The following is a 24,099-nucleotide window of genomic DNA, read 5'->3' on the forward strand; positions in this document are numbered from 1 at the left end:
GACGTGGTGGCAATGTGTAAAAACTGCAAAGTACCTCTTTTCCAAGCTCTCTCTGTTGTCATCACTTCTACCACTACTCTTTCCTCTCTCAAGACATCGTTCAATACAGATCTAAAAAGAGAAATATATAAAAAGTTATTTTTAAAAAGATATGAATTTGCCAGTCTTTTAAACCTGAAAAGAGAAGTAAGTTCGAAGAGATTACCAACAAAACCCTGCGTTAAACCCAATGTGTTTAATTCATTAATCAACATGCAAAGTTGAAACATGTGGTTCAATTTATATAAACTAGGTTAAATAAGTACAGAGCATAATAAGAATTCATTCATGACTCAGTTTTTCCTGTGTATTTTTTTTCAAACCGCAATAAAGAGATGATCTCTATGTGTATGGTTCCATCTATTATTAACTTATTAGGTATGAATTACATGCGTCAAACTTTGTTCCATTTTTGCTTACTTTTTGATAATTCCACAAATATCCAAATATTTAAGAGTTAACATATTTGCATTTGAATAAAGTATCCCTTGTTAATCGTGAATAAACATTCCTTAGTTATAAAGCTGTGGTAACATTCTAAAATTAACTCTGAAGAGTAAGTGAAAACATATTTTTGGGGGTTGGAAAAAGAGAGTTACATTTTAAAACAACTCAAAGGCTGCAGCAAGTCTCTCCACCACAGGCACATTTGCAATTCAACCTAAGAATAGTCAACTTCCTTCAAGGCAGTACTGCTGATTCTTATTCTTTCAGGCCGTTGGCATTAATTTAATAAAGTTTATATTACAGCTGTCATACAGAGTCAGGCCTTTTAATTAAATGATTCCGGGGGAAGAAAAAAAAAAAAGATACCGAGAAATTCATTTAGTTATTCAAAAGTATGTCTGGGTATGTTATTAGAAGTACCAAAAAGAAAAAGACTGCTTTCCTGCCTTTTTTCATTTCACTATTAGAAGACAAATCAGGCTATCATACACGTTTCTTTAAAGTAGAAAGTTTTCCCAACTTCCCAGAAATGTGTTTCTTTTCCAGTAAATGACATCCTTAGGCAAGATACTCTCTGATAATAGTGCCTTACTCAAGAAGTAACAATGCAGCTTCATTACCTAACATGGTATGAGTCAATTCTTAACTCAAAACAAAACACAAATTCTTGTTATTTTGAAAATAAAGCAAATTTTAGGCCCACGATATTGCTGATGCCAAATAGCTTAAGACAGTGCTGTTCTGTGCATCCAACTTACCAATTCAAAAAATCCTGCTGTCAATATAAAATGTAAATATAAGTGAAACAAATCACTTTCTTTTTCTCTAATAGTTGACCATCAGCTGTTTAAAGCCCATATAGGCAGATGAAGATTTTCATTACCTCATTATTACAGTCAAAAAACAAAACAAAAGATACATCAGCCTTCCCATCCATGGTCTTGTTCCAACCTTGAAGGTTGTCTTGATTTCTTGGAAACCCATCAATCAAGAATTTATTCTTCTGAGCATTGGCCGCCATTGTCTGATCCATTTCCTAATGAAAAAGGAAGATTTAAGTTCAACACTACATTAATGCAATTTCTTAAGCAGAGTGGTAGCTATATGGGTGTGTTTTATTATTATTCTTTAAATCATAAGCGTGGAGGGTACATAGGAAAAAAAAGACTTAAAGGAAATAACATGTTTGCCTCAAGCTGGTAGAGTTATGGTTATGTATCCCCCATTTATACACATACACACACAATTTTTTTTTCTGTAGTTTAAAAATTTTCTACAGTTAAGCATATATTATTTTCACAAAGTTATAAACAGCAAAAAGAGAAAAATAAGCATTAACCAGTATCTTTGCTCCAGTCAATAGAGACCCTTATCTTGCCCTCCCTTTCCTCTTCCCAAGTCATTTTGCTATGGTAGGAAGTATGCTGCTTCTATAGGTACTCAGATTCTCTGCAATAATTCAAGTCCAACTGCAAAAAGCTTTGGATATATAGAGTTTGCTGGCATTAATTATTAGTGTAGGAGTCAATACTTTTTTTTTTTTTTTTAAACTGAAGCTAATTTAAACCTAAATGCCTCTGGCCACCCCAAAATACAGGTAGCAAAGGAAACAATACATTCAGAAAGACAGCAAGAATTGCACGTTTCACCATCCTCTTCCAAAGTCTGAATTTAGGTAGAATGTGGAAATATGTGAATGGGAGATGCAGATCTCGAATCTCCAAATCCTTACCACTTCAATCACCATGAGATAAGCATGGATGCATGCCTTCGAAAAACTCCAGATGAGCCTCTACTCTAAAGCAAACCGACATCCAGTTCTCTCAGTGCTCAAACTTTCCTGGTTCCTCAAGAACAACAATGGCTGTCAGGACCCCTAATTCCTTTACCTGAGGGTTGGCTATAACCCAGCATCTAGCTTCTCCAATATTCACAAAATTTCACAGAATGCTTTTGGACCCCTGTTATAGCATTTCTATCCCAATTATGGTAGTAGAAGATATCTGAAGGGGTACATCAATATTCTACTCATTCAATATATACTCATTCAAGGCCTACCATCAGGAAACATGAAGAGCAAGGTCATGGCCCCTGGTGGGCTCACAGTCCAGTGGGTAACAAATATGTGTAAGTAAATGTGCTAAGTTCTAAACTGAAGCATGCAAGGATGCTGTGATAAAATGAAGAAGCAAGCACAAACTACCTGGGAAACTGCCAGGAAGAGCTTTACCAAAGAGGTGGCAGAGGAGCTGAAATCTGAATAATGAAATGGCAGGCAGACAGGGATCAAGGTACTCCAGATGGTGTCAACTGGATGTTAAAGGCTCAGAAATGAAGAAGCATAACAGCTTTGATGAATCTGAAATAAGCTGGAAGAGGTGAACCTTAGGATGCGTGTAGAGAGTTGAAGGAGAAATGACTAGAAAGTAGGTAGGGCCAAAATTAATGAAGAACTTGTTATACCACACTAAGGATTTGGTTTTTATTCTGCAAGCAATACAGGACCACTGAGAAACTTTTAGTAGTAGAAGAACATGCTCCCATCACCTTTAGAAAAAAAAATCACTGACTGTACCATGAAGGATGAATTAGAAGGGGACAAAGATGGATTAAAGGCAAAAGACTAATGATAAGGCTCTAGTGATGGTCCAAATAAGAAAAAAAGAGGATCTTGGGACTTCCCTGGTGGCACAGTGGTTAAGGATCCACCTGCCAATGCAGGGGACATGGGTTCGATCCCCGGTCCGGGAAGATCTCACATACCGAGCAGCAACTAAGCCCATGTGCCGCAACTACTGAGACTGCGAGCCACAACTCCTGAAGCCTGCATGCCTAGAGCCTGTGCTCTGCAACAAGAGCAAGGGTTTGCAATGGGAAGCCCGCACACCACAACAAAGAGCAGCCCCCCGCTTGCTGCAACTAGAGAAAGCCCTCACACAGCGTTGAAGAGTCAACACAGCCAAAAAATAAATAAATAAAAAATGAAAAATATATTTCAGTGATTGATTTCCCAACATAATGTCTGCATTCTTCCCAATATTATTTTTTAAAAAAAGAAAAAAAGAGGATCTGAACTAAGATGATAGTAGTAATAGAGGAGAAAAAAACTATTAATAAATAGAAGAGGATAAAGAGAAAGATAATTGAAAGGATCTGCTCACTGAGTGGATTTGGGAAAGTGAGGAAGAGGTGGAAAATATAGGATGGCTCCCAGATTTCTGGCTTGGGCAGCTGGGTAGATGGTAGAACCATTAACCAGGATAGGAAATAAAGGGTGATCACATTTTAGATGATACAGTCAGACTTGGACATGTTGATTTTGATATATTTGTGAGACATTCAGATGGATGCCTAATAGTTAGTTAGAAATATAGGTCTGGGGATTCCCTGGCAGTCCAGTGGCTAGGACTCCGTGCTTTCACTGCTGATGGTGCAGGTTCGATCCTTGGTCAGGGAACCAAGATCTTCCAAGCTGTGGAGTGCACCACCCCCCCAAAAAAAAGCAATATAGGTCTGGAGTTCAGAAAAAGAGATTTGTGCTAGAGTTATAGATTGTGGGATCATTAGCACAGTGAAAACCTTGGTCATTGCTAACAATATCTAGCAAGAAATGTATATAATAAGAGGAGAACCAAGGATGAAACCCCGAGAAGCACCATGGTTTAAGAAACTTGCAGAAGAAGAGTTATCAAAGGAGACTTAAGAAATAGTCACTGAAGGAGGAAGAGAATCAAGAGAAACGGTGTCACAGAGAACAAAGGAGGAACGAGTTTCAAAAAGACAGGAAGTTAAAGGCTACAAGAAAAATGACTGAAAATATCCCCTAGATTTGATAGAGATCACTGGTAACATCAGCAAGAATAGTTTCAATGAAAATGGAAATAGAGTCTTAGTGAAAAGAGCTGAAGAGTAGAAAATGAAAAAGTAAAAAATGTAGACTACTCTTTCACAATTAAGCATAAAAGTGGAGAAAGGGCATTAAATCCAGAGAATAAGGAGAGAGGATTTAGTTACTCTGAATGGAAGCAGGTTACTCCAATCTCTGAGACAAGAGGTAAGAATGTGTGTGAATGAGTCACTCTTCAAGTTTCTCTGGTTCCAACCAGAAACTCATGTATCTCTTTTCCACTGGGCTTCAACTATTTCTTGCTGTTCCCACTCTTACATTTCTCCTTCACGTTTCTTATATGTGAAAATATCTATTAATGATTATAATCTTGAGAATCTATAGTGGAGAGTTATCATGTAAATGCAAGGTATCTGTTTTTAGATGGGACCTATTTTAGTTTGATAACTGTTAGTCTCAGCATTTCACACTGAAGATGGTGATGCATGCACCAGAAAAGGAAACATCAAGACTGAGAGAATGGCAACAATGGGAGGGTCATGGGAGGGAGAGAGGGAGGGAAAGAAAGAGGGAGGGAGGGACAAAATCTGGAAGAAAACGGAAAAGGGAAAGGAGGAAAAAGAAATAGAAATGGAAGGAGGATGGATTGTCTGCATGCTGGGAAGGGTCAAGTGTACACATATGAATGTTCAGTTGTAGCTGATCCTAGACCAAGGTAGAGAATGTTTCCTACTGTCCAATTTCTTCCCGGGTGAAAGTGGAATTTCCAGTTCTGCCATTCTCAAACACCATGACCACCATCCACAAGCAAGAAATTCAATATTCTGATTTTTTTCATTACTCAAAGGGAAGGCAGATTTAATTTCTCATTTCCTTGTTGGTTTTAACTGGTTGGCATTCACACTCCTTACCCTCCTCAACAAACTGATGGTTATCTCAACTGGCACAATCTTTCCATCTTTAATGTACTTTTCAATGAGTTCACCATACTGTGAATCTGGGTTCTTCCTTTCATCACGAAGAAGTTCTCCTGCAGAAAGGTGAGTGTAGCCATATTTCTGAAAGAAAAAACACATAGGAAAAAAATCAAAATACATTCAACCCAGTGTTAGGACTACTGTTTGTTTCCCTTCATGGTAACTTTTATAGTCTAATTTTTCTATAATAAACAAGCTTTGCTTATATAATAAATAAATAATAAAGAAAAACTGAAAAGAGACTTCATACAATCCAGTTTGCTTAAAAAACATCCTTAGGGCTTCCCTGGTGGCGCAGTGGTTGAGAGTCCGCCTGCCGATGCAGGGGACGCGGGTTCGTGCCCCTGTCCGGGAAGATCCCACATGCCCTGGAGTGGCTGGGCCCGTGAGCCACACAACAGTGAGAGGCCCGCGTACCGCAAAAAAAAAAAAAAAAATCCTTAACCTACGTAGCATATGGTAGCTATAATGTTCACAAATCATGCAATCAACCCGAAACTTCTTTAACTGTTCAAGGCATTAACAGCTCATCATATTCCTTCACAAACACAAAGTTTAAATGTTATTAATAATGTTCAAAGAAATGTCTAACAAAAATCTATATAATTCAAGGCAAAACCCCCCAAATCTTACCACAGTTGGCTGTACCCACCTTCTATAAGATCCTCCCTTCCTTAAACTCAACACATCTAAATTGAACTCATCAGCACTTACACAATCCCCATTCTTCTGTTTTGTTCCCTTTCTCAGTAAACAGTACAAGTCCTACCCCTCCATGAAATTAGCTTTCCTGACCACTCTGGAGAGTGTACACATAATCAAATAGTGTCTTAGAATATCACTGTCTCTCCATCTAAACCAGTATCTTCTTTACCACTCTCAAAAGTCCATTTCCTACCTCTCTAGTTGTGACTAGAGAGGTCTCATCTGTAAAATGGGAATACAGATACCTATTTTATAATTCAGTGGTGATGATTAAATGAGATAATGTATTTATATAAAATGCCTACCAAAGAGCCTGACATGTAGTAGGAGATAAAAGCCATCAATTACCTCCTTGCCATCATGAAGATACTTATCTTAAATAATCTGGAAGCATTTTATATTATATATACACACCATTTTTATATTATTACATATATGCATGTGTGTGCATGTGTGTGTATATATATGTATTCACTTTAAAGGTTTGGTGTTTTTTTTGCCTGTGCTGGGTCTTCATCGCTGTGCGTGGGCTTTCTCTAGTTGTGGCGAGTGGGGGCTACTCTTTGTTGCACTGTGTGGGCTTCTCACTGCAGTGGCTTCTCTCTGTTGCAGAGCACGGGCCCTAGAGCGCATGGGCTTAAGTAGTTGTGGCTCATGAGCTCTAGAGCACAGGCTCAGCAGTTGTGGCACATGGGCTTAGTTGCTCCGTGGCATGTGGGATCTTCCAAGATCAGGGCTTGAACTTGTGTCCCCTGCGCTGGCAGGTGGATCCTTGACAACTGTGCCACCAGGGAAGTCCGGTTTTAAAGGTTTTGACAGAGAGACCAATCAAAGGACTTAAGTGAGATAACAGATATGAATACACTGTGAAAGGTCAGGAGTATCATAGTATTACAATTGTGATGGTCATGATTATTAAGGATTTACAAATGATGTATTAGGTCAGGGTATCGGGTAATAGTTGAACTAAGTCACATAAGATGCTACAGTGTTATTCTGCCATCTCCCCGTGGCTGGAATGAGAAAACAATATGGATCTAAGAGACAATTATGAATACTGAAAAACTTCTTCCTCCACATGAACTAGCATGTTCCCTTTTATTAAATCAAAAGAACTATAAAATCTATTTTCATAATAATAATTTTCATAATAATAAAATAGATTATTTTTACTCTCAAATATCAAGATACTGAGATCTATATTCAATGTTCAATTACAACAATCATCTCATCCCAAATTTTTAAGATTCCCTAAATGGGTTTTTATCTCATTCATAGTAAGTGTACCATAAATATTTGATAACTTAAATTTTATCTTTAATTTCAATGTTAAGATTTGAGGCAGCCCACACTCCCACACCTTCTTCCAAAATAGAATGTTTCAATTGCACATTTTACAAAACTTAACTCTCTCAATTACTGAGGCTACAGTGAGTTTTCTCTCTTTTTTTTTTAAGATTGCAGAAGCCACTCTTTACTCCTTTTCTATCTCTAAAAATTACCAGCTAAACTTGTTCTTGTTTACTACTAAAGTAAGCCAACAATAAGGTAGTCAGCAAAGAAAACAAAGTAAATAGTTTATTTGATGACTAAAATTGGATATAAAGTTTGAGGAGAATAAACAAAAACCATAGTATCACTCATGTCTCTCTTAGGCATACAGCTCCTTGCATTAAAAGACATGATCAAAAGTGTATTTAGTTGTTGTAATAGGCTTTTAAAAACATTCCCATCATTTACAGAAAATGGAAATAAATTCAAGTACTTATTTAAATTGTTGTTTTAAAATTATTTTCACACCACACCATTTTTAAATGCCTACTTTTATCACCAAGTATAAACTTTTGAAAGACGGGTATGGATATGGAAAAGACTTTATAAAAAACGAGATGTGACCTACTTTCCCATTTACTATGTACAATTTTCAGAAAGCATTTTGCAACGGCTGTCCACAAAATTTTACAGCAGCTTCATTTTCCACTGCTTACTCTGGCTCCTGCTTGGAAGTCTATGCTTGCTGGATGCTCTCATCTGGTCTAGAGATTACAGCATATGGTAATATTGAATAAATGCAGAGACAAACAGTACCAAACAATGGCAAACGCTCAGTGAAACACCAACAATACAGATCGCTCTGTACAGATTGCCTTGGCTGTATGAACAACATATACATTTAGAAAGCCAGCTAGTAATTTAGAAATTAGTACACACACTGTTTGTTTCCTGACCATTGAAGAGCTCATATTTGCAAGCTTACATTACATTACAATGGGTTTTGGCATATCACTTTTTTAAAAGAGAGACTAGTTGTAAATTGTAGAAGTGTACAAAAGATATGTTTTTTAAAAATTACACAGAAAACAACCTTATCTGCAAAGTCCAAGGAGATAAGGAATTTAAATAAATATAATCATGTCAAATCTATATGTCTTTCTATTTCTCATCCTCATTCCATTTTTAAAAATCCTCTATTTACCAGTTACTTTTTTATACTATATTTTCTTAAGGATTTTGCTGAAGCTTTCCTCTTACCACAGTTCTACAACAAAAAAGCAACTATCACTTACACACTAGTTATTATGGTATTTAATTATAGCTAGACTTTAAAGAGCATGTTTTCAAAGCATTCTGCTGTCATTAAGTAGTCACTGATGCCAATTTTGAGGAAAGCAAGAATGGATATTTCCCAGGCTTAACCCAAACTTTTTCACATTCTCTGAAATTTCCTAGCAATTAAAATCTAGTGGGTCACTAATTACAGTCTTAAGACCAACAGTTAAACCACAGCAAATTATAAACACTATAAACTATAATAACTACAATTACAAGCCACTATTCAGCTAAAAATAGTAGTTTTCTAGTGACAAATGTATAAATTCAATTCATTTAGAGTAACCGTCTAAATTTTTTTACTTTCATTTTCTCCCTTAAGAAGTTGAAAAACAACTCAATAACTTCTGTGAATTACACACTAAGATTTGGAGGGAGGAAAAATGCACCATATTCTCAACAAGTACAGAACAGCACTCTGTTACTACAACTAAGCAAATGTTGACAATTTTACGGTATCAAATCTCAAATCATCTTGATAACTTCTCTCCCTTCTTAGCAATTCTCTTTCCTCCTTTCTAAATTTAGGTAATGTCATTCTATGTGAATAAAAACAACAACAAAAAGAATCAAAACCAAAACAACAGCAAAAAAAAGAAGAGTTCAAGGTACAAATGATGCGTAAATGGCAAGTCCTTGGGGGCAGAGGAGATCCACATGCCAGGCACCTGCTCCTGTGAGTATGGCAATTAGAAAGTGCCACTGGACTGCTACTGAGCCTTGAGCTACATAGAGGGAACACAGCAGAGATAGTAGATACAAATATATTTTTAAAGCAACTGAATTAAAACTATTGGTGTCCTTTAAATAGCTGACACATCTATGAAGCATCTAAGACTAAGTTACTTCCCTGTAAGATTAGTGAACCTTAAAAATCTAATTCTGATTATGTACTGTCAACAATGCACCTTCAGCGTAATACCTGGAAATGCTATCCGGAGCCATCCAGACTCACCAGTGTGGCACTGTTGCAAACAACAGATTTAGAGCTTACAGCATCCCAGCAACACTTCATGTAAGGCTATCATTTATTTCAAAAGGCATTTCCAACAGAACTTTTTCCGATTACTCTGAGATGTCTGATAAGCACTTTCCAGTAACATTATCTGCCAGTCTTGGAGAACTTACTTTTGACTGTAAGGACTGCTGTACAGTGCCCAGATGCTTAAAATTGGTGAACTGTTTAGGGTTCCTTCCAGTTTTACCCACAGAGGGTTAGAAAAAGGATTTTTCTTATAATCACCACTTTACAGAGGTTAGAAAGAAAGAAAGAAAGGGGGGGAGGGAAGGAGAGAGGAACGGGAGTGGATAGAGAGAAAGGGAAAGGGTTGGGAAAAGAGGAAGGAAGGAGGAAAGGAGGTACAGGAAGGAAAGAAGACAGTGGGAAAAGGTTAAATATAATATCTGACTTAAATTGTTAGCTGATTTCCAATCTCATTTTTAGTCCGCCCTCATTGTATTTCCAAATGTGTACATCACGTTTGACCATGCCTATTTAATTACAAATCTACATATTAACTATAAACTATGAAAGCTATAAACCAAGCTAAATCTTTTCTTAGGCAAAATCTTTAGCAGACAGACTCCAAATTAACATGAAGCATATTTCTTTCTCTAATTAAAGAGTGATAGCTTAAAAGCTTATATCCTGCAAAGGAGAAAAGAGGAGGGATATAATCCATTCAACTGCAGACAATTACAGCACTATTTTATTTTCCTCAATGTTTTGCTCTTCATGTAAGAAAACCTTAATTCAGGCAATACATGGAACTTATTTTAAATCCATAAATATTTATTAAGTCTCTATAAAGTGCCAGGCAATGTGCTAATTTGGGGGAAATAAATAGGTTATATTCACAAAGGATGCAATAATGACTTACATATTTACAGTGACTTGAGCCCTACTATTAATTAATGAAGTCAATTTTTCATATTTGCATTAACTTTTCCTAAGGAATTAAGTCTTTACCAGCACTGTCTGCTTGGGGAAGAAGAGATTCTTCAGAGGCAATGATAAGAAGGTAGAACAATAAATAAAACTTAAAGAAAGGGTGATTTAGAAGCCATGAAATAAACTGTTTTCTCATTTGTGTAAGGCCTCAATATCCCTCTAACATTTTGCAGAAGACTTCTCAGAATATTGAGGATTTTGGCATCTGCTTTACATATCAAATGGCCCCTATAGCAACTGTGAATTGGAAATTTCACAGTCCAATTTCATTCCAGTTGGTCATTTCCAGTATTTTTACTTCTTTTAATTCATCTCAGCCATTCTGAATCAATCCACATTCCCTATAACAGAAAGGGATGGAAAACAGTCAAAGATGAAGATGAGGCCCAGAAGCCTCCAGGGATTCCAGGAGCTCACAGGCAATAATTTGAAAATTTCCAACATTAATGGATAGGCACAGAGGTCTTGTTAATCTCAAGAAACACTCATCTCATCTTATTAATTAAATGATCAATTCTTATAGTCACTGCAGAGCCTACAAGCAACACACTCATATCACTACAACACAAATACTGTTGCAGGTGTTCTAAGAGCCTAGAATTCACAGTTAATTCAATTCCTGTGAGAACACTCAGAGGATATACATCAAACCACTCAAATGAATCTCTAGCCTCTATTCACTTTATGAAAGAGAGGTTTCTTAAATACTAAGCAGTACAGTACCAACAGTACTTATTTTTTTTTTAAAAAGGTAAGTAACATTAAAACGAGAATATCATTTACCCAGGGAATACCATAAGTAAGAAAGCCACCCTAAGAAATATAATTACTTGGGAATACAATTTGTAAAGAGCCTCACTACAAAATAACCACAACATTTTAATAGCTTGGGTTCTCTTTAAGAACTAGAATTTATTTGGATTTACCAATCAACACTTGAGAAAAATGTGCAAAGGATACCAAACTCTGAATTCAGTAATATATGCAAACATAAAATTTGAGCACCTGCAACATTATCAGACAAATGGAGAAATGCATTTAGAGAAACACAGAGGCTTCAGCAAGGATCCGAAGAACATAAGAACCGGGCATGAAGTCACATACTTAGAACACTGAACTAATAATCTGAGATAAGGTTTTATAACTAAACCCTGTCATAATCCAGTGTCACTCTAGGAAATTTATTTACACTTTTTAAAAAGATTTCAGTTTCTTCATTTGTAAAACAGAATATCTATACTACCAGAAATCATATCTATACTACATTACACTATCAGCCACAGCCAAATATCATTATTAGCTGTTAAAACTAGGAGTATGAAGAACATACTCCTAAAAACGTGGTCTACGCTACTAGATTCAAGACCTACTATGAGAGCACTCAGACGGGTCAGGGAGGAGTTAGACTAACTCATATAGGCTATTTCTGGAGCAAAGTCCAAGATAATCAATGGCTAAACTACTAATTACATAGCAATAAAGGAGTGAAGTCAAAGAATAACTATAGAACAAGGAAAATATGATACATGAAAATGCAATTCACTATGAAAATACCCTTAAACACACAGGCTCCAAAAATTGGCATCACAGATGCATTTGAGTACATTAAAAATTTTATGAGAACAAGAATGTACCTATCTTGCTTACTATCTTCTTATAAACAAACAGATCAATAGCCTTCCAACCAATTAGCAATGGCTAATTAGAAAATATACATTTTAAAAGATCCTATTCGAGTCAATTGTACCTCAATTTAAAAAATCATATTCAAAACAGTACTAAAAACTTAAATTTAGGGATAAATCTAAAACTAATATGTAAGAATTATAAGAAGAAACTAGAAACACTTAAAATCAGTATCATAAAAAGAAGGCATTCTATGTTCCTGGATAGAAACATTCGATACTGTAAATAATTAAATCCTCCACAAATTAATCTACAAATTGATTGCATCCACAATCAGACTTCACCTGGGATTATTTATTTATTTATTTATTTATTTATTTTTGCGGTACGCCGGCCTCTCACTCTTGTGGCCCCTCCCACTGCGGAGCACAGGCTCCGGACGCGCAGGCCCAGCGGCCATGACTCACAGGCCCAGCCGCTCCGCAGCATGTGGGATCTTCCCGGACCGGGGCACGAACCTGTGTTCCTTGTATCGGCAGGTGGACTCTCAACCACTGTGCCACCAGGGAAGCCCGATTATTTATTTTTTAATGAAACTTGATGAGTTGATCCTCAAGTTTATCAGGAAGGGTAAATGTGAGAGAATGACCAAATTCGAAAATATAATATTAACAACTACAAATGGGAACTTGTCCTATCAGGTGGCATAAAATATTATAAAGCTACAGTAATTAAAACAGCATGATACTGGTATAAAAATAGACAAACGGAAAAATGAAATTCAACAGAGTCCAGAAACAGACCCAAGTATAAATGGGAATTCAATAAGTGATAGAGTCATCATCTAAAAATCAATGGGGAAAAGACGAACTATTTAATAAATGATACAATGCAACCGGCTACCCATCTGAAAAAAAATTAGGCTCTTGCATCAAATCATATGCAAAACTAAATTCCAGGTAAATTAGAGCTCTAAAACAATACAATATAAGCAAAAAACAAAAACAAGGGGCTTCCCTAGTGGCACAGTGGTTGAGAGTCCGCCTGCGATGCAGGGGACACGGGTTCGTGCCCCGGTCCGGGAGGATCTCACATGCCGCGGAGCGGCTGGTCCTGTGAGCCACTGAGGCTGCGCGTCCGGAGCCTGTGCTCCGCAACGGGAGAGGCCACAGGGGTGAGAGGCCTGCGTACCGCAAAAAAAACACGAAAAACAACCCTAGGATAGTACCGGGGGAAGATAATCTTGAGATAGAGAAAGACACTCCAAAACAAGAACCAAAACAGCTAAGATTTATGTTTGACCACGTGAACAATAAAAACTTATCACAGATATAACCAAATGACAAGCAACAGCTTGGGAGAAAATATTTTCACCATACAAAGGTGATAGGAATATACGTTGTATACAAAGAGATCCTACTAAGAAAGAAAAGAGCTCAATACAAAAATGGGCAAAGAAAAAACAATTCAGAGAAAAGAACAGATGCTCAACCTTACTGGTAATCATGAAAAAGCAATGTGATTTCATTTTTCACCCATCAGGTTGGTTAAAATAAAGACATATCTGGCTATGGCAAGGGTGGGGAAGAACCAACATCCTGACAGTTTGTGGGAGTGTAAATTGGTTCAGCCTTCTTAGAGGGCAATTTAGCAGAGTCTAACAAAATTTAAGTTTGCATACCCTTTGGCTCAGTAATTCCATTTCTAGGAGCTGTGCTACTGAAATAGTTGCACATGTGCACAAAGGCATATGTAATGAATGTTTATGTCAGCATCATCTGTAAACAGAAAATCTAAATGTCCACAAATATATGAATAGTTAAATAGATTATTGTATATATTATGAATGGAGTTGAGCTATCTGCATGTTTTTTTGGTTTTTTTTTTGTGTGTGTGGTACGCGGGCCTCTCACTGTTGTGGCCTCTCCCATTGTGGAGCGCAGGCTCCGGACGCACAGGCTCAGCAGCCATGGCTCACGGGCCCAGCCGCTCCGCGGCATGTGGGATCTTCCCGGACCGGGGCACGAACCCGTGTCCCCTGCATCGGCAGGCGGATTCTCAACCACTGCGCCACCAGGGAAGCCCCTGCATGTTCTTTTTTTTGTGTGTGTGGTATGCGGGCCTCTCACTGTTGTGGCCTCTCCCGTTGCGGAGCACAGGCAACCCGTGTCCCCGGATGAACCCGTGTCCCCTGCATTGGCAGGCGGACTCGCAACCATGCGCCACCAGGGAAGCCCTGCATGTTCTGATATGGAAAGCTATCCAAGGTATACTGTTAAGCAAAAAAATAACAATAGGAGACGTTTGTATGCGTGAATTTTCATCTGTGTATAAATACATCAAAAGAGGACCAGAAAGCCACATACATAAACGTTGGTAGGTGATTACATAAGGAGAGTAGGCTGGGACTTCCCTGGAGGTGCAGTGGTTAAGAATCCACCTGCCGATGCAGGGGACACGGGTTCCATCCCTGGTCCGGGAAGATCCCACGTGCGGCAGAGAAACTAAGCCCGTGCGCCACTACAGAGCCTGTGCTGTAGAGCCCGCGATCCACAACTACTGAGCCCGTGTGCCACAACTCCTGAAACCCGCGCTCCTAGAGCCCGTGCTCCGCAACAAGAGAAGCCACTGCATTGAGAAGCCTGCACACTGCAACGAAGAGTAGCCCCTGCTCACTGCCAACTAGAGAAAGCCCGTGCGCAGCAATGAAGACCCAAAGCAACCAAAAACAAAAAAAAGAGTAGGCTAAGGTTAAGGAGAACTTTCACTTTTTACCTTATGTACTTTTTTTTTTTTTTTTTTTTTTTTGTGGTACGTGAGCCTCTCACCGCTGTGGCCTCTCCCGTCGCGGAGCACAGGCTCCGGACGCGCAGACTCAGCAGCCACGGCTCACGGGCCCAGCCGCTCTGCGGCATGTGGGATCTTCCCGGACCGGGGCACGAACCCGCGTCCTCTGCATCGGCAGGCGGACTCTCAACCGCTGCGCCACCAGGGAAGCCCTACCTTATGTACTTTTGAATTGTTTGAATCTCAATGTACATGTATATAAACTTACTAAATTTTTAATTTAAAAAAAGCATATATTCTATCCACACATCTCTAAATGGCAAATATCACAAAAACTGGGGTTTTTTAATTTAATTAATTAATTTTTTATACAGCATCACAAAGTAAGACTGTTGATTTAAGTGTTTTATTAATATCACATCCTAAGAGAACAGCAAAATGAACTGCCTCACATTAGGAATAAAAATTCCTACATAAAAAAAAACATTAAGTTCAAGAAAAAAGAAAAACAGTACATTCACAATCACAAACTTATTTAAAATTTAAAACTAAATCACTGTAGAGAATAGCAGCAAAAATCAAGTCAAATGTTTAGATAAAAATTTCTCTGGAAAGTGATCCATTCCTTAAACAAAGGAGAAACAAAAGTATAATATAGCAACACTGAAACACACTGCATGGGCATGAAGTCAAGAGTTATAGAAGGAGACAGAAAACAGTCCAGTTTTATGGCCTAGAAACAGATGGAAATTTAGAGACATACTCAGTTGAGAGGATCCAAAAGGCACAGCAGCAAAAGTTTAAAAGGAAACATATTTCAGTGAAGCCTTACTCTAGACACTAGAGTTCAAAATTATAAGCAAGATATTATGGAAATGACACCTCCATGACAGACAATGTACCCACACTACTTCTAGTCTCCAGAATGACCCCTTGGAGCACTTTCAGAACTTTATTGTGCCAACCACTCTCAACTGATTATTTTTAAAAAAGAGAAAATTAATCTAGCTTAAACAACAAAGAATCATCTTCATTTTTTTGTCCATCAACCTGTGCTAATAGGAGAAAGTGTTAAGTAAATCAATATTTAGCTTTAAAAATAGTATATGTTTCTAAAATTTTTGGTATAAAATTTACCCTCATGATTATATTTTTCTCAATCTAAAATTAAAGTCAGTCTAAGAATATACATTTTTGATGGTATAGCCATCAAATCCTAGCCCAGCCTGGGATTCAATGTTGACCATAGACAACTGTATCCACTTATATAATGTAGAACAGGATATAAGGGATTACTGGTTCTTGATTAGAATCTAACTTCTTCACACAAAGGAAATGTCCTAAAAAGTGGTAAACTTATGGGAAATTTTAATGGAAAGCTTTCTTTCCTGCCATGATTACACAACAGGAAGAATGCTGGAAACCATTATGCAAAATGGACAACCTCTCCCACCTCTCTAGCCTGACTTAAAACTTGGATCCAGGGCTTCTCTGGTGGCGCAGTGGTTGAGAGTCCACCTGCTGATGCAGGGGACACGGGTTCGTGCCCTGGTCCGGGAAGATCCCACATGCCACAGAGCGGTTAGGCCCGTGAGCCATGGCCACTGAGCCTGCGCGTCTGGAGCCTGTGCTGTGCTCCACAACGGGAGAGGCCACAACGGTGAGAGGCCCGCGAACCGCAAAAAAAAAAAAAAAATCTTGGACCCAATTATGCCCTGGAATCAGTCAAGGAAGTAACAAGAACCTGTTGCTCCCACTCTTCCTTTCCATCTACCACTATCTCCTCTCTCTTCCACCCTCAACTCTCAGTCCCAGGCACAATTACACTTAGCAGTTATACCTCTTTTACAGTTCTGGCCTCACTTTATCAATCTTTTAGTCTCTGCACCACAGGCATAGAAAGCATACTGTATGTTCTAAAGTGCAAGATATCAGACCTCATCAAAATTTAAAACTTCTGTGCTTCCAAGGACACTACCAAGAAAATGAAAAGACAACCCACAGGATGGGAGAAAATATTTACAAATCATGTATCTGGATAAGTGACTTATACCAAAAATATATTTTTAAAACTTTACAACTTAGCAATAAAAAGATAAAAAACCCAATTTTTAAAACTGCAAAAGACAATTTTTTAAATGCAATATTCTGGGAAAAAAAAAAAAAGGACAAAGGATTCAAACAGACATTTCTCCAAAGAAGATATACAGATGGCCAGTATGGGAAAGTTCCTCATTAGTCATCAGGGAAACACAAATCAAAACCATAATGAGACGCCAGTGCACCCTTCAGGATGGTTATTTAAAAAAAAAAAAAAAAAAAAAAAAGGACACGTAAGACATGAAAGATGCTCACAGCATTAGTCATTAAGGAAACGAAAATCAAAGCCACAATGCGATACCACTGCACACCTAGTAGGGTGGTTATAATCAAACAAACAAACATAAAATGATAAGTGTTGGTGAGGATAAAGAAACCACACAACACGGGTAGAAATGTAAAATGGTACAGCTGCTGTGGAAAACAGTTTGGCAGTTCCTCAACAAGTCAGAATTATTATATGATCCAGCAATTTCACTCCTAGCTCTATACCCAAAAGACTCAAACAGATGCTTGTATGCCAGTGTTCACTGTAGCATGACTCACAATAGCGGAAAGGTGGAAGCCAACAAAAGATGAAGAATGGATAAACAAAATGTAATAAATAAATACAATGAAACATTATTCAGCCATAAAAAGGAATGAAGTTCTGATACATGTTAACATGGATGAAACTTGAAAACATTATGCTAAGTGAAATAAGCCATTAAAAAAAAAAGGACAAATATATGATTCCACTTACATGAAGTACCTAAAATAGGCAAATTCAGAGGCAAAAAGTAGATTAGAGGTTACTAGGGGCTGGGGGAAGGGAAGAATGGGAAATTATTGCCTAACAGTTTTTGTTTGGGGTGATGAAAATGTTTTAGAAATCGTGGTGATGGTAGCACAACATTCTAAATGCAATTAATGCCACTGAACTGTACACTTAACGTGGTTAAAATGGTAAATTTCGAAAAATTAATAACATAATATACCAAAAACACTGAATTCTATGCTTTTAAAATTTTATTTCATTTTAATAAATTTATTTATTAATTTTTGGCTGTGTTGGGTCTTCATTGTTGAGTGCGGGCTTTCTCTAGTGTGGCAAGTGGAGGCTTCTCACTGTGGTGGCTTCTCCTGTTGCGGAGCACGGGCTCTAGGCGCGCGGGCTTCAGTAGTTGTGGCGCGCAGGCTCAGTAGCTGTGGTGGCACAGGCTTAGTTGCTCCACAGCACGTAGGATCTTCCAAGACCAGGGCTCGAACCCGTGTCCCCTGCATTGGCAGGCGGATTCCTAACCACTGTGCCACCAGGGAAGTCCCGAATTCTACACTTTAAATGGATGAGTTGTATGGTATATAAATTATATCTCCAAGTATTTTTAAAAAAACACAGAATACAACTTCTGAAAAATCAGAAAAATTTCCAAAACAAAGCATCAATTAATTAATGTATGTAATCTACAGAGTACAATATCATATAGATTATGTGGTAAAAGTGTATTTATTAACATGGTGATATGTTTGTGATATTATTATAAGTAAAAAGCAGGTTTCCAGAGTATGAGCCTACTTAAAAAAAAAAAACTCTGGAAAAATATGTCCCCAAATGTTGATTAATGGTGGTTTTCTCTGGATGGTAAGATTACTGGTAATTTTTACACTCTTCTTTTTACTCATCAGTATTTTCTAATTTTTCTATAATGTATGTGTACTACTTGTATAATTAAAAAGTAGCCCAAAGTGGGACTTCCCTGGTGGTGCAGTGGTTAAGACTCTGCACTCCCAATGCAGGGGGCCCAGGTTCAATCCCTGGTCAGGGAACTAGACCCCACATGCATGTCACAACCGAGAGTTCACATGCCACAACTAAGGAGCCCATGAGCTGCAACTAAGACCTGGTGCAACCAAATAAATGAAATAAATATATTTTTTTTAAAAGTAATAACCAAAAGTAAAAGTATGCATATTTTTAATAACAGGACAGTTAAGGTACATACACAGGCTTAACTTATGAAACTTATCCGATCATTAGGTCATTAGCTCCATCTGGCAACTAGTAACCTATTTTGAATATAAAGAGCATGTATACTATAAACTTTTCCTTACATCCACTTGCCCTTTCTAGGATTTTAAAATCTAAGTTAACTTCAAACATTTTCTCTAAGTAGAAAGACCTTTCATATTTGATAAACTCTAAAATACCATCCTGGGTTTTTAAAAATCTATAAACTGATTAGTGTGGGTAATCATTTCCTTACGCTGTAGTAAACAATGGGAATACAATGCTCCCCCAAACTACTTTAATCTAAATTACCCTTTGATCTCTTCACTGTAGATCTTTTCTAAAATAATGCTAGCCTTTACAAGTTTACTGAGTGCCATGTACTGTGCTGAACACTGTAGAAGCATTATGCTGTTTCATCTTTATCACAACCTAGTGAAGTTATTATTGTCATCACTTTACAAATGAAGATAACAGAATCAGAAGTTAAGTAACATAGCCACAGGTGTTAGACTGAGATGTGAACCAACAACTGACTTCAAAGTCTACATTCTTTCTACTACTATGCTATATTCTAAGAAAGTTGGCTCCAATTTCCCATTTCTGAAATATTTTTAATTAAAAAAAATTCATACATACGCAATTGTTCTACTTCAAAAAACTATTCCTTTTCCTGCCTTTACACATTCTTTGTTATCACTCTGAAGTTCTATGTAAACATGAAATACAGTGGGAATTTATTAAATACAATTCCTTGGTGCTCCCATTCATACAGCATAGAATGGCAAAGAAGATACACATATTCATAGTGATTGGATAACATGCCTCTTGAATGTGACTACACAGGATTACAATACTATCTAACGATAAAGTTTCAGTATACAGAACTGTTTTAGGGCTGACAAGACCATCTATTTCCATACCCCTCATTTTATGAAAGGGGAAACTGAGATAAGCTGACTCGCTAGCTAGAAGAGAGGAAACTGGCACTTGAACCCAGGTCTCCTGACTCTCAGTGACGATTATTCCACAGTGGGCCTCTGAGGTAATTCCTAGGTGACAGACATGGAAATACAGAGTCCTGCCATCCAGCTACTATGGCCTTCGCATGACAAAATCTGCTGGTGGAAATAAAAAAGGAGACTCCAAGTTCATGGACTTTATCATTTTGTTGTATCCTAGCATGGAGAAAAGATCAGGAACTTTATCCACACACAGAGCCAGGCATATCTGACCCACCATTCAGCCAGATTCTGACCATCCTTTGTTTGCTTTGTTCTTGCGTTTCTCCACTTGTGACACCATTTCCATTTCCACTTGCCTCACCCAATAATTATTAAATAAGTAGCAAATAAAAATTTCCAATTTAAAAACCTAAATTAACCATCAAGTCAATTCCCAATTACATAATATCAATAAAACATCTTCTGGACTGTCTCTTTACTCCCAGTAGACACCAAGAGAACAGAAATTCATGTTACTATCTACCTAATTATACTTAAAAGTCTTACAGGTTAAATTAAACACATAGAACTTTTCAGTGGCAAACATCAATGACTAATACATCATGGAAATTCCAAACACAAAGGGAGCAAAGAAGCAATCTTTTGTAGAGCCCCAAACTAAGCATATTCAATTGCTTGTTGGTATAGAATATACCCTAATGATAAATGGAACCAACTTACCGGTCTTCTGGAGATAACTGATGGAAACCAAGCATGGAACATGTGTTTTTTTTGGGACCCAGTTCCTCAAAGCGAAAGTTTCTAAGAATGGTACATAATAACTGGGGCCTCTTCCTTTACCAAAGTGCTGTTTGGTTAGCTTTGTTCACCAGCAGCAGGAAACTGTCGGCAAACAGTATGTTCAGTCACACCTGTTCTCTATTAAGTTCTAAATGCTCTTATCACATGTTCAGTCTATAAAAATGTCCTTAATGTCCACATTCTCATATGGCAACGGGGCTAAAAGTACTAGCTTTAAGGTTAGCAAGAGTCAGTGTGATCAAGCTAACATGACACAAAGAGTAAGATGGTTACCCCCTGTCTCCACCTTTTCTCTCTTATCTAGTCTGAAAGTCCCACTACTAGAGTGGTTTCTCTGAAATGCTCTCAATTTCAATTCAGAAGGACAACCATTAAAATACTGTACTCCTATGTGACTTTCAGAGGTCTTTCGTGACTACAGTCCTCTCCTATTAGCATCTTAACTAGGATGTGGTGTTTAATCGATTACCATCACTAAAACTTTAATCCAAAGGATGTAAATCAAGTAGATTTCAATGGGAGTAAGAATAAGGGGAAGAACTGACACTGAAGAGGTGCTCTGAGCTAGGGCAGACTTAGGTAGAGGTGTCTAATTTTGATGGGGGTGGAATATATATATTCATTCAGAGAAACCCCTCCCAGGACCTCCCTGGTGGTGCAGTGGTTAAGAATCCGCCTGCCAATGCAGGGGACGTGGGTTCAAGCCCTGGTCCGGGAAGATCCCACATGCCACGGAGCAACTAAGCCGGTGCACCACAACTACTGAGCCTGCACTCTAGAGCCCGTGAACAACAACTGCTGAAGCCCGCACGCCTAGAGCCCGTGCCCCACAACAAGAGAAACCACTGAAATGAGAAGCCTGCACACCACAATGAAGAGCAGCTCCTGCTTGCCGCAACTGGAGAATGCCTTCGCGCCGAAGACCCAACAGAGCCATAAATAAATAAATAAATAAATAAAACTTATTAAAAAAAAGAAAGAGAAACCCCTCCCAGCACAGCACACCCATGTAGTTGGATATATATATAATCTCTAATATTTGTCTATTTATTAATATATAATTTTATTATTTTTTTTAAATGTATGACTGAACTGGCCAAAAATTAAAGGAGTAACTCAAATTCAGATAAATCAAGAAAGCACAAATCCAGAGGAGCGAGAGAGTGATGGAGCTATGGCTGCCCTGGGGACTTTCCCCATCCCCAAATCACAGGTGGCTAGAGCCCAGGATTTAATCAGCCACAGAGAGGGGAAAGGAGACAAAGACTGAGACATAAACAGGATTGGAGGTCAGATCAATGAGCTCCACATAAAGTCAGGACCTCTGAAGGATGATACCCTAGGTGCTTGAACTAGGAAAAAAGAACCTACCATGTAAAGAATACAGCAAAATTTCCTAACCACAAGCCCATACTGATTAAAGAACCTTCTAAAGGATATACTTCAAGAAAGAAAATGATCTCAGAAGGAAGATCTGAGGTGCAAAAATAAGTGGTTAGTAAAGAAAATGGCATGTATGTAACTTATTCTAAACAAACATTTGTTATAAAACATTAACAGGTCATTTGCGGGGATTAAAAAAAAAGTCAATATAGAATTAAAATCCTAAAAAAAAGAATAGGATAGAAAATAGAGTTAAGTGTCCTAAGGTATTTGTATTGTTTGGGGGAGAGTAAAAATATTAATATTAGACTTAAGTTAAATAATATATGTGCTTAAAATTTCTAGGGTAACCACGAAAAACAGATTGTATAGTTTCCAAAGTACGAAGGAATAAATCAGGAAGGAAAAAAATCTTAAGCAAGTCAAAAGAAAGTCGAGCTAGGGGTGGCAGGAGGGCAGGCAAAACTAACACAGAAAAAGTAAGATGATGATGACAATAATAAAAATAATAGTTAACATTTATATAGGAATTATCACATGCCAGGCACTGCTCTAAGTACTTTACATACATTAGCTCATTTAGTCCTCACGACACCCCTCTGAGGTAGATACTATATATTATTGTTCCCATTTTACAGATGAGGAAATTGAGGCATAGAGAGACTAAACCTTTGCTAAGATCTCACACATAGTAGGTGTTACGGTAAGATTCAAACCCAGACAGTCTAACTCCGGAGTCTGAACTCTACAAACTGCCTAGTAGACAATACACTGGTATGACACTTTGACATTTGTTCATATCCTTGCAAATCAATTTTTCTTCAGCCTATGACTAAGAATGACCACCGAAGTGTAGCTACTGACGCTGCTCAAGATATTTCTTTCGTTGACTATTTATAGATAAGCACAGAATAGGCAAGGAGAGATGCTAACATATATGAAGTGCCAAACACAAAGTAGGCACTGTGCCAGACACTTTATTACATGGATTCTCTTGGCTAATCCTCATAATCACCCTGTAAAGCAGATTAATATCCCAAATTTTCAGAGGAGAAAACCAAAGAGCCAAAAATTTAAATAACTCACTAAATGGCAGAAATCCAGGTATGACTGGCTTCAAAATCTACCTAAGAAATGTTTACTGAGCATCAATTTATGTCAGACATTGCACTAGACACTGAAGATGTAAGAGTAAATTTAGAAATCTAAGGTTCTCATCCTTATGGAGCTTATGGTGTAATGAGGGAGACAATCCAATAATCATGAAATTAAACGTGAACTATAAACATAAATGTTATAAAGGACAACAGAACTAAAAACTGAAAGGACAAAAGAAAAACAAACTGACAGATGTTTTGAAGTGCTTTGAGATCACATAATAGAGAAATCTGACCTAGTCTAAAAATGTGAGGGCCAGTTTCACTGAGGAAATCATTTTTAGCTCATGGTTCCCAAACTGAATGCCAAAGTACCCTGAAGCACTGCAGCGAATTCACAAGAATGCCCTGGGTTTATATTTTAAAGGGAAACAGAGCAACACTGGACATCTATTAGATATCATGTGAACTATCAGCTCAGGGTAGTTCACAATTTCAACTTTAGATCATGCACATTCTTTTCGAAGACATCTCTGTGATGCTGACTTTTTGGTGGGCAGTTGCTGTGATAAAAATAAGTGCCACGTGAAAATTAATGTGGAAGATAAAATGAGTATGGAAGCGTCTAACCTGGTTCCAAGGTATGAGAAACTGGGCAGTGCCAACAGGCATTTACATCCAATTAGTAAGTGATTGTGGTTACATAAGAATGAAATAAAGTTGCTACTTCTTCTTTTAATGTATATGTACTGTTTCTTCAAACAGCTACTAAGTTGT

The 24,099-nt window shown here is 37.7% G+C and overlaps 1 protein-coding gene across 1 annotated transcript in view; it reads right to left on the reverse strand.

Annotated features, from left to right (window-relative positions):
• Positions 1–24,099, reverse strand: part of CMPK1 (cytidine/uridine monophosphate kinase 1) — a 34,552-nt gene that overhangs the window by 3,547 nt on the left and 6,906 nt on the right. Inside the window, exons 2-4 of the mRNA XM_059058328.2 lie at positions 5,245–5,391; positions 1,370–1,522; positions 35–111 (exon numbers count right to left, since the gene is read on the reverse strand). Coding sequence (XP_058914311.1) covers positions 35–111; positions 1,370–1,522; positions 5,245–5,391 — 377 coding nt within the window. The remainder of the gene's footprint in view (positions 1–34; positions 112–1,369; positions 1,523–5,244; positions 5,392–24,099) is intronic.

This window comes from Kogia breviceps, chromosome 1 (genome assembly GCF_026419965.1).
Source record: "Kogia breviceps isolate mKogBre1 chromosome 1, mKogBre1 haplotype 1, whole genome shotgun sequence".
Lineage (NCBI taxonomy): Eukaryota > Metazoa > Chordata > Mammalia > Artiodactyla > Physeteridae > Kogia > Kogia breviceps.